At 39.1% G+C, this 13,618-nt stretch overlaps 1 protein-coding gene and 1 long non-coding RNA gene across 4 annotated transcripts in view; both read left to right on the forward strand.

Annotated features, from left to right (window-relative positions):
- osbpl3b (oxysterol binding protein-like 3b) overlaps window positions 1-9,073 on the forward strand; it is a 175,920-nt gene extending 166,847 nt beyond the window's left edge. For all 3 annotated transcript variants that reach the window (XM_691235.8, XM_009292271.3, XM_073925485.1), the window contains 2 exons: window positions 7,817-7,939; window positions 8,042-9,073. In XM_691235.8, the coding sequence (XP_696327.5) occupies window positions 7,817-7,939; window positions 8,042-8,138 (220 nt within the window). In that variant the 3' untranslated portion in view covers window positions 8,139-9,073. The remainder of the gene's footprint in view (window positions 1-7,816; window positions 7,940-8,041) is intronic.
- LOC137487900 (uncharacterized) overlaps window positions 1-13,618 on the forward strand; it is a 1,155,393-nt gene that overhangs the window by 374,631 nt on the left and 767,144 nt on the right. The gene's annotated exons all lie outside the window — the stretch shown is intronic.

A 13,618-nucleotide genomic window follows, 5' to 3' on the forward strand; every position in this document is an offset into this window, starting at 1 on the left:
TGGCCAGCAAAGCAGGTTAAAAGAGGGGAGCTCAAAATGAGAGCTCATGTCTCACAAAATGAGACACAAATCATGAGGAGACTCATGATTTTATAGTTTACAAAGTTAAAATGCAATAAATAAACAGTAAGTGATTTAATGCCCTGCTACATTTGTTATTTGTAATTTCATATAGCAACAGCAATTTGTTATATAATGAAAAAAATATTCGTGTTTATATAAACAATAAAAATGAGGATGACTTCTCTCCTCCTCAATCCCCGGGTCTGAATGCAGTGCAGCAGGTCTCTTGCCCTGTCTATTCCAAGGTTTTAATAGTTTTGGATTTTTCATTAGTTTTAGTTTCTATTTCGTTTTGACTTTTTGTTTTTAAATTCAGTTCGTTTTTATTAGTTTTTAGAGGTAGATTTATTAGTTTTTATTAGTTTCTCTATTTTGAAATTCTTTAGTTTTAGTGTAGTTTTTATTAGTTTCAGTATTAGTTTTAGTTTTTTTTCTAAATAACGATATTTGTTAGGTGCAAGATTCAAAATCAACAGAATAAATATTGTATAATAAAAACTCCACCATACATTTTTTAAAACCTGTATTCAGAGGACACTATCATCTACCACTACCATCTACCTATCCTCAAACTCAAATACAGCAGCCCACAAGATAGCAGCCTTAAGTAAAATATGTGCGCAAGGCTGCTTCTTAGGTTAGATACACAGCAGCGATGGAAAGTTCAGATATTTAAGGCGGATGTTTGCACTCAACATGGCAAAATGATGTAGTCTGCAATAGTACTTTCAGTCAGTTAAAAGATCACCATCATCTGAAAAATGTCTTACAGTAAAGTTTTGCCACCCAACTGAATCATGACCCACTTATTCAAATTCCTTTATGATTTTCTGTTATGAAATAAACTCACGTTTTTTCACCAGATCTTCTCATTTAAGCCCTCGGTTTACCCGCGCTGCTGTTATTCAAGTTTAGTTCAGTCACAGCAGGCTGTCATGTTCTGTTTGTGTTCGAGTTACTGAATCACGCATACCCAGTATTATCGGTTCACCGCTTCTCAAATTTGATCTCAGTGCTGTTCTAATAACTGAATAAGAGTATATGTTGGATTAATTAGAGTCAGAAGTGGGTATTAGGCTTGTTAAAAAGTTATTAGTTTGTGGCTAAGTGCTTACAGGAGACGCGAATCTTTTCAAATGATTCAATACGATTTGGTGAACTAGTTTAACGGGTTTACTTAGAAGATCCGGTTAAAAAGATTATTTCGCGATCGATGTGTTAAAGTAATAGTTTTAAGTGTCTGTATTTAATGCTGTCTCTGTGCTGCTGTCATGTCCACTCGCTGTTTTTATCGCGGGAGCAACAAAACTGGAGGAGAGCCGGCTCGATCCGGCCAATGGCTGCAGGAGTACAGACTGAGGTGCCATACAAACACCTGCAGGACGGAATAAATAGATTTAACTTCTAAAAGGCTTACAGTAAGATTATATATTTAATACATTTACAAAGACGAAAACAAAGGAGGTTAATGCTATAATTTTAGTTAGTTTCAGTTAGTTTTGTATGTACAAAATACAGTTTCAGTTAGAACTTGTAAGGTCCAGCCAGTTGGTCCAATGACGGTATCCAATGGTGGATGAAGGTTCACTGCATGTTCGGTCTTTCCAGTGCACAATGTTGATTAATATTAAACTTAACTCATATCTGACTCCAATTTTAGTATGAGATGGTTTAGAATATTAATGTGTTTATCCTCGTTTTATCTGACTCCAATTATAAAACATTGAGAAGGTTATTTTGTTTCCGTTCACATTAATTTAGATTATGATTGAATATTCTCTTCGGTTCATCATTTTATGTTATTCTCGTTCATTGGGATCTCTATAACATCCTGAATCTTGTACCGGCCGAGTATACAATTTCTTAAGCACAAGCATGTCAGTCTTGGTCACTAAACAGTGGCGATTGACCGCTATCCTAAAAAGGCAGAACCCTACTTACTCAGATTAGGATATTTTTTATGCGGTCCCCATAGGTCTGCTACCTCCTAAATCAGACAGAGCTATTTAGTCATATAACGATCATTACTATAGAATTAAGCAGACCAGTCGTACTTAAACTAGTAGTAACTTTGAATAATCACTATACTATCTAAATAGTATTAAAAGTTTATCGGGTGAAGGACTATCCCCTTAGATATCCTTTTACAGCCTAAGTATACATGAATAAATGCCAATTTGTTAGTCGGAGCTCTAGAGACATCGTGTAGCGTGCCGCAATGCTCCGTCTACCGTGTTCTAGTCCGCTACTAACCTGAACAGGGGCTTGTGGTGCTATGAAATTACCACAATCTACTAAAGATAATAACACGAACTCTGTTTGAATCATTCAAAACATAACAATTTATTAGTCAGGTAAATGTATTATGCCAATTCAATCAGTCAATTCATAAATGATCAATACAAAACATCAAATTATCAAAGATAAATCCAAGATGAAAAAGATGCATTCCTGACTTTGTAATATACATAACATGGGGCAGACCCCATGTTATGGGCTGATCTGGTTAGGCAGAATCGCGCTGAGTTTTTCTCAAACCTTGCCTTAAATAATCCAAGAATTCCCTCAAGGAAGGGGGTGTGTGTAAAAAGTCACACCCCTCACAGTGGTTCAAAAGATGCCTGAAGTTATATATTTATTGTTCTGATTATGTCTATTTCTGAGAGAATGAGACCATTGTACCAATCGCACTGAGACATTTCAAATGATATCAAACATGATGGTTAAAGTCAGTTTGGTTAATTTAAAACATTGAAATGACCATATGCGTGAGTTGGGGGGATGAAGCTGAGTCTCAGCATAGTCAGATGCAAATGCAGCAGGAACTGGTTTTTCACGCATTCCCCACTGGTGGGTTGTGGAGTCCATTGGCCCTGTCTTCAGCTCATGTTTTGAATTGTCAAAGACATCAAAAATATTTGTAATATTTCAATTCTTACAAACTCAACTGATAAAAGACAAAGTGCGCCATTCTCCAATTCTTGTACTGCTCTCCCGACAAAAATGCTTCCTGTAAACCAACAGCTTTGCTGTATCAGCCCTGACAGCATTTCTGGAAAAACCATGCAACAAACCTTGTGGATAATGGAAACAAAGACATACGAGCCTTCATGACTGGCTAAATACTGCATGCCATGTGCGGTTGCGATCTCATGTGCACGTGCTCTCTCATAAATAATTAAGACTTAGGGTCTTCTCATAGGATAAGAAAACTCTGCTATAAATAATAATGAGAAACCAACGCTTCATCACTCCACTAGCAGGTGCATACTACATCCCCGATTTTGATCCCGCCCCAAAAATGATTTTAAACCCAGAAAATTAAATTAGCTGACAGAAGCTCTGAATTGTCCAGTTTTCTCCACAATTAAAGCTAACATTTACATTTAGTCATTTAGCAGACGCTTTTATCCAAAGCGACTTACAAATGAGGACAAGGAAGCAATTTACACAACTAAGAGCAACAATGAATAAGTGCTATAGGCAAGTTTCAGGTCTATAAAGTCTAAGAAGGAAAGTATTAGTAGTATTAGTATTTTTTAATTTTTTTTGTGTACAGTTAGGCAATTGCAGATTAGGAAGTGAAGTGGAGACTAAATAGTTGAGTTTTTAGTTGTTTCTTGAAAATAGCGAGTGACTCTGCTGTTCTGATGCAGTTAGGGAGTTCATTCCACCAACTGGGCAGATTGAGCGTAAGCGAAAGTGATTTCTTCCCTCTTTGGGATGGAACCACGAGGCGACATTCATTCACAGAACGCAAGTTTCTGGAGGGCACATAGATCTGCAGAAGTGAGAGCAGATAAGAGAGAGCAAGGCCAGAAGTCACTTTGTAGGCAAACATCAGAGTTTTGAATTTGATGTGAGCAGCAACTGGTAGCCAGTGCAAACGAACTAGCAGCGGAGTGACATGTGCTCGTTTAGGTTCATTAAAGACCACTCGTGCTGCTGCGTTCTGGAGCAGTTGAAGAGGCTTGACAGAGTTAGCTGGAAGCCCAGCTAGTAGAGAGTTGCAGTAATCCAGTTTGGAGAGAACAAGAGCTTGAACAAGGAGTTGAGCTGCATGTTCAGATAAGAAGGGTCGGATCTTTCTGATGTTATAGAGTGCGAATCTGCACGATCGAGCAGTTCTAGAAATGTGGTCAAAGAAGTTTAGTTAGTCATCAATCGTTACTCCAAGGCTTTTCACCATTTTGGATGCAGTAATGGTTGCCCCATCCATCTGGATTGAAAAGTTATGGTGTAGAGACGGGTTGGCAGAAACTACAAGCATTTTCGTTTTTGCGAGTTTCAGCTGAAGATGATGATCTTTCATCCAGTGTGAAATCTCCAACAGGCAGGCTGAGATGCGAGCTGGAACCGAGGGATCATCAGGATGAAAAGAGAGGTATAGCTGGGTATCATCAACATAGCAGTGGTAGGAGAATCCATGTCTCTGGATGACTGGTCCTAGAGATGACGTGTAGATGGAGAAGAGAAGTGGCCCAAGAACAGAGCCTTGAGGTACCCCAGTGTTTAGATGCTGTAGGTTGGACACCTCTCCCCTCCAAGACACCCTGAATGACCTGTCAGTGAGGTAAGATCTGAACCATTGTATAACAGTGCCCGCAACGCCCAGTGACTCGAGCGTAGATAGCAGGATCTGGTGGTTGACAGTGTCAAAAGCAGCTGACAAGTCCAGCAAAATGAGGACTGATGATTTTGAGTCTGCTTTAGCCAGTCTGAGATCCTCCACGACCGAGAGCAGGGCAGTCTCAGTTGAGTGGCCTTTCTTAAAGCCGGATTGCTTGTTGTCCATGAGATTGTTTTGAGTAAGAAAGTCCAGGACTTGATTGAACACTACTTTCTCCAGAATCTTGGCCATGAATGAAAGCAGGGATACTGGTCTGTAGTTTTCAAGTAGCGTATGGTTCAGGTTGGGTTTCTTTAGCAGTGGGGTTACCCTAGCCTACTTAAATGAAGTGGGGAATAAACCAGAGTCAAGAGATGTGTTGATTATGTGAGTCAGTGTTAGTATGACTGCAGGAGAGATGGCTTGCAAGAGATGAGAGGGAATGGGATCGAGTGGACAGGTGGTTGCATGGCTAGATAGCATGAGTTTGGACACCTCCGACTCAGAGAGCTGAGAAAAAGAGGTGAGTGTGTGTGGTGTTGGTGGTGTATCTTGCGTGTTTGTTGTAGGTGCCGCAAATTGAGCACTGATTTTTGCAGTTTTGGTGCAAAAGAATCTAGCAAAGTCATCAGTAGTAAGTGTGGAGGATGCGGGTGGAGGAGGAGGATAGAGGAGGGAGGAAAATGTTTTAAAAAGTAGGCGAGGATTAGTGGCATTGTTGATTTTCAGACGGTAATATGTCTGCTTTGCAGAAGTAACCTCAGCTGAGAAAGAGGACAGAAGAGTTTGGTATGTCAAGAGCTGTGCAGGATTTTTAGTTTTCCGCCAAATTCTCTCTGCAGCCCAAAGTTTTGAGCGATGCTCACGGAGAGCATCCGAGAACCAGGGTGCAGGAGGACTGGCACGGGCTGGCCTGGATGCAAGAGGACATAATCGGTCTAGACATGATGCTAGTGTGGAGCAGAGTGTATCAGTGACACTGTTCGTATCAAGTGCAGAGAGTTTGCAAGATGGAGGAAGAGAGTCTGAAACAATGGTGGATAGTCTATTGGGTGAGAGAGATCATAGGTTTCTGCGAAAGGTAACCAGTGTTGGAGTTTGTGGCGGCTCAGGAGTAATGTAGATGTTAAGAGACAAAAGGAAATGATCCGATATTTGTAGTGGAGTTACTATTGTTTGATCAGCGAAGCAGTGTCGTGTGTAAATAAGGTCGAGCTGATTACCTGATTTGTGGGTAGCAGAAGTAGGTGCTCTTTTTAGGTCAAAAGAGGCAAGCAGAGTCTGAAAGTCATCAGCTTGCGGTTTCTTAACGTAAATGTTGAAGTCACCTAGCACTAACAAGGGAGTGTCAAAATTAGAAAAAGATGAGAGAAGAACATCCAATTCATCTAAGAAGTGACCTAATTTACCTGGTGGGCGGTAGATGACAACCACATTTATGTAGAAGGGGTGGATAATGGTGACTGCATGGAATTCAAAGGAGCTGATTGTTGGCAGGGACGGTATCAGAGTAAATTTCCATTCTTTGGAAATTAGTAGTCCAGTCCCACCCCCTCTCCCTGTCTGACAAGGAGTGTGGGAAAAAGAGAAATTAGCAGAAAGAGTAGCATGTGTAGCAGTGTCCTCCGGCCTCAACCAGGTCTCAGTTAGAGCCATGAGATTATTGTCGGAATATGTAGCTATGGAGGTAATAAAATCTGCCTTGTTAACAGCTGATTGACAATTCCAGAGGCCCACGGAGAGAGAGAGTTGTGAAATAGCAGATACATGTATTGAACGAAGGTTGTGAGGATTACGCCTGCAGCGTACCTCCCGTGTTTTGCGAGTGTTAGTAACAACAGGAATTAGAAAACACATAATAAAAGTGCACTGACAACAAGAATAAGTGTAAATATAAAGTAAAACAAGAAAGTAAAGTACTCAAGTGCTTTGTCGGTGTCTTTGCTCGGTGAAGTCGCGCAGGTAGAGTCGATGGCGAAGGTAGAGTCGATGGCGAAGGAAGAGTCGATGGCGAAAATAGAGTCGATGGCGAAGGTAGAGTCGATGGTGAAGGTAGAGTCGATGGCGAAGGAAGAGTCGATGGCGAAGGTAGAGTCGATGGCGAAGGTAGAGTCGATGGTGAAGGTAGAGTCGATGGCGAAGGTAGAGTCGATGGTCTTTACACTCGTCGGTCTTCACACTCGTCGGTCTTCACACGAGGCTGCCGCGGTGAAACTAGTTGCTTATATAACCCCAAAGCACTAGCTGATTGAATTCAGCTGGACACGCCTCGAGAGTCAAAACAAGGGCCGAAACTGCGGCGGACGACGCGAAACCGTCTGCGTTCGCTACACAAGCTCTTATAGTAACCAAGGAAACAGTGGCTAAACACTTCTAGTATTATACACAACTGAAAGCAAGTTTAAATGTCCTACAACTTTACACAAACAGCTGAAAACAAGTCCTCAAATCATGCACAACAACTGAAACAAGTCTTAAATGTACTTACAGGCTGCTGGTCTCGATGGTAAAGTGCATCTCACAGCTTCTAACAGGTGCTAACACTGTCTTTTGAGTCTCAACACACAAGTCTGTTAAAATCTCAAAAATCGCATAACCAATGCGCTCTGTGCTGGACTTTAGACTAGTTTTTAGTTGGACAATGGCATTGTCTATTTCAGTTGCTCAAAGTAGCAACGCTCCAACAATGCTTCTTAACACAGCTCCTGTATAGACAGGCATGCCCACGAGTTCCCAAAGTGGCGCAAATGGATTTGCGGTTTAAACAAAGTTGCACAAAACGACAAAATTATAATAATAACAAAATTATAATTATAAAAATAGCAACAAATCTCTCCTAACATGTCTTGCGCCTTATTGAGCCGGATGTATGATAGGGCCCATGAAGTCATTGCCATTGTCAGCTTTATGATTTCACCAACAGTTTACAAATTTCTGTACCACCAGTATTGTAAAAATAAAAAATAATAACAATAATACCCATTGCTGGATTTTTTTCTGACATGCAGTACCTGTAAATGTGTCACAGCCAATGGGACCACTAGAAAGAACCTGTAGTGCAGACCACAGAGCTACAATTCACTGCATCAGTGGTGCTATGCAATGACTAATGAATTTCATAAGAGGCGGTTTGTGTGTGCACAGGTTACTAGAAGAAGGCAATGTTCAATCTGCAGAGGTGCAGAAGCAGAGGATTGAACAGCTCCAGCGAGAACGACGCAAAGTCTTGGAGGAAAACCACATGACACATCAACCTCGATTCTTCCAGTATGACCTTACCATCCTACTTCATGTCCTTTAAAGAAAAACACATTGCATGACCAAAGTATACAGGGTGTTCAAATCTGTTTTCTGCTTTATCACCCAAAGGAAGTCCAAAGATGAAACCTGGGTGAGCAACAACACCTACTGGGACTTACGGAAAGATCCAGGATTCTCTAACCTTGACTGTCCAGTCCTGTGGTAATGCAGAGCAAGCCAACGTGCATCAGTTCTGCCTGCTTTTATCTTTTCTGGTCAACATTACAGCTTCAAGAGACAGAACGCCCTTTATAGTGAGGTACAAGAGACTGATGGCCACAGACATACAGTCTGATCATTTCTTATTACTCTTTATTTATTGTCCCAGCAGTTCAGTTGCCTTAACATGCTTACGTTATGTTGTAGTTTCATTTATGCAAATGGATCCCTCGTATGTATGAGAAATATGCAATCTTGGCTGAGTAAAACGATTTAGATTTTGTTGATGTGCACAATACCGTAGCACAAGCAACCAACAACAACAACAAAAAACTGTTGGATTGTGGTCCCTTGTGGCTAAATGTAGAACTGCAGATGGCTGCAGCCCAAAACATTTTATTTTGTAAGGAACTATATATATTATGTTGAACAAAACTGTTCCGTCTACCTCTTAAAATTAATCTGTTGGGGAATTTAGGATGTATATTAGACTATGAATATAATACACACAGTACAATGCCTTATAATACGATTATATAGATACACTTTACTAGAACTTTTAATCGATATATTGTCACAGAGTATTGTAATTTACGAATGCCTTTTATTCTGAGACTCTTGAATGAACACAATGGTTAAGATCCTCAGACATATTTATATTCATCTTTATTTATTCACAAGACTGACAGATGGCTCAACAGCACTCCATATTACCATCACACACACACACACACACACACACACACACACACACACACACACACACACACACACACACTCATATGAGCCTGGCAGTATTTTAAAGCTTCTTCCACACAGTTTGACCAGTAACCTGTGCTCATTTCACTACGCACTATGACACATGTTGGGGGACCGGGGCACTTGGGTGTTGATCACTTCAGCGTTTCCTCTGTCCTTCAATAAAGTCTCATTTAAAAGATTGCTCTTTGTTCATTTTTTTTTATTTGGGAAGTTCTGGACAGATCATCATTAGGTTGAGTGATGAATGTGGGGCACTTTACAGTGGAACCATAAATGCACTGTCATTATTTACCTGCATGGCATATAGAGGTATTTTTTGAGTGGGCGCTTATATAGTGGTTAAGGGAAAAACCAAGACAACCCACAGAATATTTCCTGCTGTCATATGCAGTTTCTTCTTATTTGTTCTTCATTTCTTGTAAGTATTTTACATTTTTTAAAGTGTAAATCCTATAACTAAAATAAGGTAATACAAACCAATCCATTAAGGTCAATTTACTGTCTACCCTGTCTCTACACAAAATAAAATCAACAGTTACTTTATTTATTAAAGGACATATTAGGTTCATTATATATATCAAGGTGTATATATATATATATATATATATATATATATATTGCAACAGATGTTTGAGTGTCTTTTTCTTTTCCTTTTTCCTACTCATTGTCATTGACTTGTGGGGAAAACCGGAGCACCCGGAGGAAACTCCATACAGAAATGCCAACTGACCCAGCCTAGGCTCGAACCAGCAACCTTCTTGCTGTGAGGCGAACGTGCTACTCACTGCGTCACCCTTTCTCGTGCTGGTTTTTTTCTGTGTTACATCTTACATTTTCAGGCTTAATACAGGCACAATAAACTCACCTGGGATCTCATTATCTGGAAGCATATTCTTTGCACAAATTGCAAACAATGGTAACAAGAGGGGTTTCCACCTTTTAAATAGTTCTGAGTCATTTTAAACCCCTGGGCAAATAGAATCGCGGGTTGTCTTGTGTCATCTTCCACACTTCTAATACGTGTAACTAACAGTCCTGGGTGTTCAAACACTAAAGTTGTAAACTTTAAATTCCTAAACCAAGAGTTCCATTCATATTTGCATATCTGTGGTGTCAGTGTCATGGATTGGATGAACACAGTGTGTTTTCTGTGCTTTCACAGAAAACACAAAACAAGATATTTTGAAGAAACCTGTAATTTGCTTCCATATTTGTTGTTTTCTTCTATTATGGAAGTTAACGGTTACAGGTTTTCAGCTTTCTTCAAAATATATATATATTTTTTTTGTGTGTTCAACAGAAGAAAGAAACTCATACTCAAGTTTTGGAATCACTTGAGGGTGAGTAAATAGAAACTATTTTAATAAATGACAAATACATGTTAAATGGCGTATTGTCGCCACCTATTGGTGTGATGATGTAATTGCTACAAGCAACTATAGAAGGTCAAATTGCTTTCAATGGTTTCTGATTTCAAACATTTGTTTATATCCAAACTGTCATATCCCAGTAGTTCTGTCATAATTTAATTGTTTGTTCAATGTTGTTCACAAAAATAATAATGAAAGTTAAAAAAAGAGCTAAAAAGACTCTTTATCACAGCGTTAATTCCAACCAACCATATTTCTGGATTTTGCAATATCAGCACTCAGCTTTATGAGCCGAACTAGCACTATGCGTACTGCTCATTTAGTAAATGTAATGTGCTTGGAATTTGTGCTTGAATGTAACTCATTTAAGTGCATAGATTCAGCAGTGAGCAAAGAAACACACATCTGAAACAGTAAGCAGCTATTTTGGGAATCAAACCTGCAACCTTTAGGCTATAAATAGGCTCACATGGAATCTGTGCCTACAGAATCCTGCAGATTTAGTAAATCATTCAGTCTATTTATGTAAATGTGCTATATGTGTGCGTGTGTGTACTTATGCAAATGTTTAGATGATTTGTGTATAATACAGTTTTAAAGTATTATTTTCTGTCTTTTAGATATAATATGTAAAACTCCACTAGTTTTCTATAACAAATAAGTGGTTCTGGTTGTATATTAATGGTTCTAACCTACAAAATGCTCCCCATGTTTGGTCAAACATCATCACAAAGACCAAACGTGGTCAACTGCAGGTCAGTCAGGACTAAATGTTGGTGGGAACATTAATATGTGAAGAACACAAGATTCCTGTAAAGACTTCAGTGACGGATGTCAAACTGCAAAGGTTTCTGTTCCAGAGTTGAGTTCCAACACACCAATGCTTCAACACACTAACCTGTAGGTTTCAAACAAGCCTGGAGGACACAATTAGTTTGCTCAGGTGTGTTTAATTAGGGTCAAAGCTAAACTCTTCAGGGTTGCCCTCTTGGAACTGAGTTTTCCATCCCTGCTGTAGACTTTGGCGACTGTAAACCTGCACAAGACAAATTTAAACCTGCACTTCCATCACAATGGAAACATCCTTCTCAAGGCCATGGACATCTTTAAGACTGCAGCCCTGAATCTTTTTCCATTTGGTCAGAGATCTGATCCCATGATCCTGCATGGTTTCTTTCAAGGTTTCTCAGTTTGTTTTCAATTGATGTTTTAGTTTTTAACTTGGCTTGAATTAATTTCCTTTTTTTGCCGACCCAAACATGCTGGTTGCTTGAACAATTCCGTTCTATAGCACGAGAAGCAGGTGTGTAAGAAGAATCTCTTTCATGTTTTGCATGTCTGTACCAGCGTGAGATGCTGGTTTGCTTGTGGACCAGCATATGTTATCCTATACAGTAGGTGCTGGTATTATCTCAGTAAAAACATTCATTTTCTTTTCAGCTAAGTCCCATTATTAATTTGGGGTTGCCACAGTGAAATGAACCACCACTTATCGAGGATATGTTTTACGCAGCGGATGCCCTTCCAGTAGCAACCCATCACTGGGAAACACCCCTACACTCCCATTTACACACATACACTAAGGGCAATTTAGCCTATACCCAATTCTACACCACATGTCTTTAAACTGGGGTGGAAACCAAAACACCTTCAGGGAAACCCACGAGAATAGGGGAGAACATGCAAGCCCACACATAAAAGCCAGCTGACCCAGCCGGGGCTCAAGCCATTGACCTTCTTGCTGTGAGGTGATTGTGCTACCCACTGCGCCACTGTGACGCCCCTACAACAACAAAAAAACATCACATAAATGTATGTTCATATTTAAATAAGGATCAATAATTTAGTCATTTGAATATGTTTATTAAACATATCATAAGGCAGGTTACAATTATTTTGGCACAGCAAAATCCTTTGTGTTAAATAAACACTGTTCAGTGTTCATGTGGTCTCAAAACATAAAGAGAAACTGTAAGTAACTGAAGCAGTTTTGCAACAAGCAGAATTAATGAAAGAAGCAGAGAAAAGACAAGCATAAAACCCAAATAACCGACTCACTAAAACATATTCAAGATCTCACCCGAGGATATATAAATAGCTCCAAAAACATCCCAAATGTTTAAGTATGTTTAAAGTTACTATTACAATAAGAAGTGTTCTAAACAATAGAATGATTGTGCTTCAGTTACCTGCATGTAGAGTCTAGATTTATCTCTAATTGAAAATCCCTTCTATTTGGCAAAAAGTTGGCTTGAAAGTTTCTTAAATATACCCCATCCTGATTTTTTGGAATGTGTTCATTCATTCATTTTCCTTTAGCGTAGTCTCTGATTTATCAGTGGTCACCACCACGTTATGAACTGCCAATCCCAAGCATATGTGTTTTGCAGCGGATGCCCTTCCAGCCTCAACACTGTACTTGGAAACACCCACACACTCTCACATTCACACACACACTCATACACTGTGGTTAAATTTAGTATATTCAATTGACCTGTAGCGCACGTCTTTGAACTGTGGGGGAAACCGGAGCACACGGAGGGAATGTGTTGCAATCATCAAAATAAAAACTGTTGATATTAACAAAAATTATGTATTTGATGACTAAAAACCTTGGAAATGTGTTCTTTGTATTTTGTTAAATAATTAAAGCTTAAAAAGAATAAACAAATCACATATTTTTGATTAAATTACAAAAAACTACAAAAATGTGGTTCTTTTCAAAATTTGGGTTGTACAATGCAACTATGTTTTAATATGAAATATAGAAATACTCAAGCAAACTCATTAATGGCATACAAACAACTGGTCCATTCACATCCAAGCATGCAAAATCATGTTGGGGAACCATTTAGCTTGAGAACAACATGACTCTCTGCTAGTCCCTTTGACCAACACAATAGCAGTACTCACCAGTCTACATCAGCATATGATTTGTGCAAAGCAGCACACGAAATATTCTCAAATTGTGATTCAAGTGTTCTTCAATAGTTTGATAGCAACAAGAGTAATTTACACTCCCCAACACAACTGTTGAGTTTGTCCATTTGATCCAGCTTTGAGGTAATACAAATATTCAACAAAAATGACTAAATAACAACATTTCAAAACCTTCAACTAAAATGAATGGATGCAATGTTATTTTTTTGCGATGTCTGTCCAGAAAATTTATTTGACCTTTGAATTAATAAACAATTACAGTATAAGCTTAATGGATGGACATGAACTTGCATATATAGATCTATAAAAAGATCTATATACTATAGGCTTTTTACCCAGAGGAATATTTGTAGTGCACATTTGGCAAGTGTACTTGTCGCTCTCAGAGGGTTGTAAACAGTTGGTCATGCCAGCT

Source organism: Danio rerio, chromosome 16 (assembly GCF_049306965.1).
Source record: "Danio rerio strain Tuebingen ecotype United States chromosome 16, GRCz12tu, whole genome shotgun sequence".
NCBI classification, from domain to species: domain Eukaryota; kingdom Metazoa; phylum Chordata; class Actinopteri; order Cypriniformes; family Danionidae; genus Danio; species Danio rerio.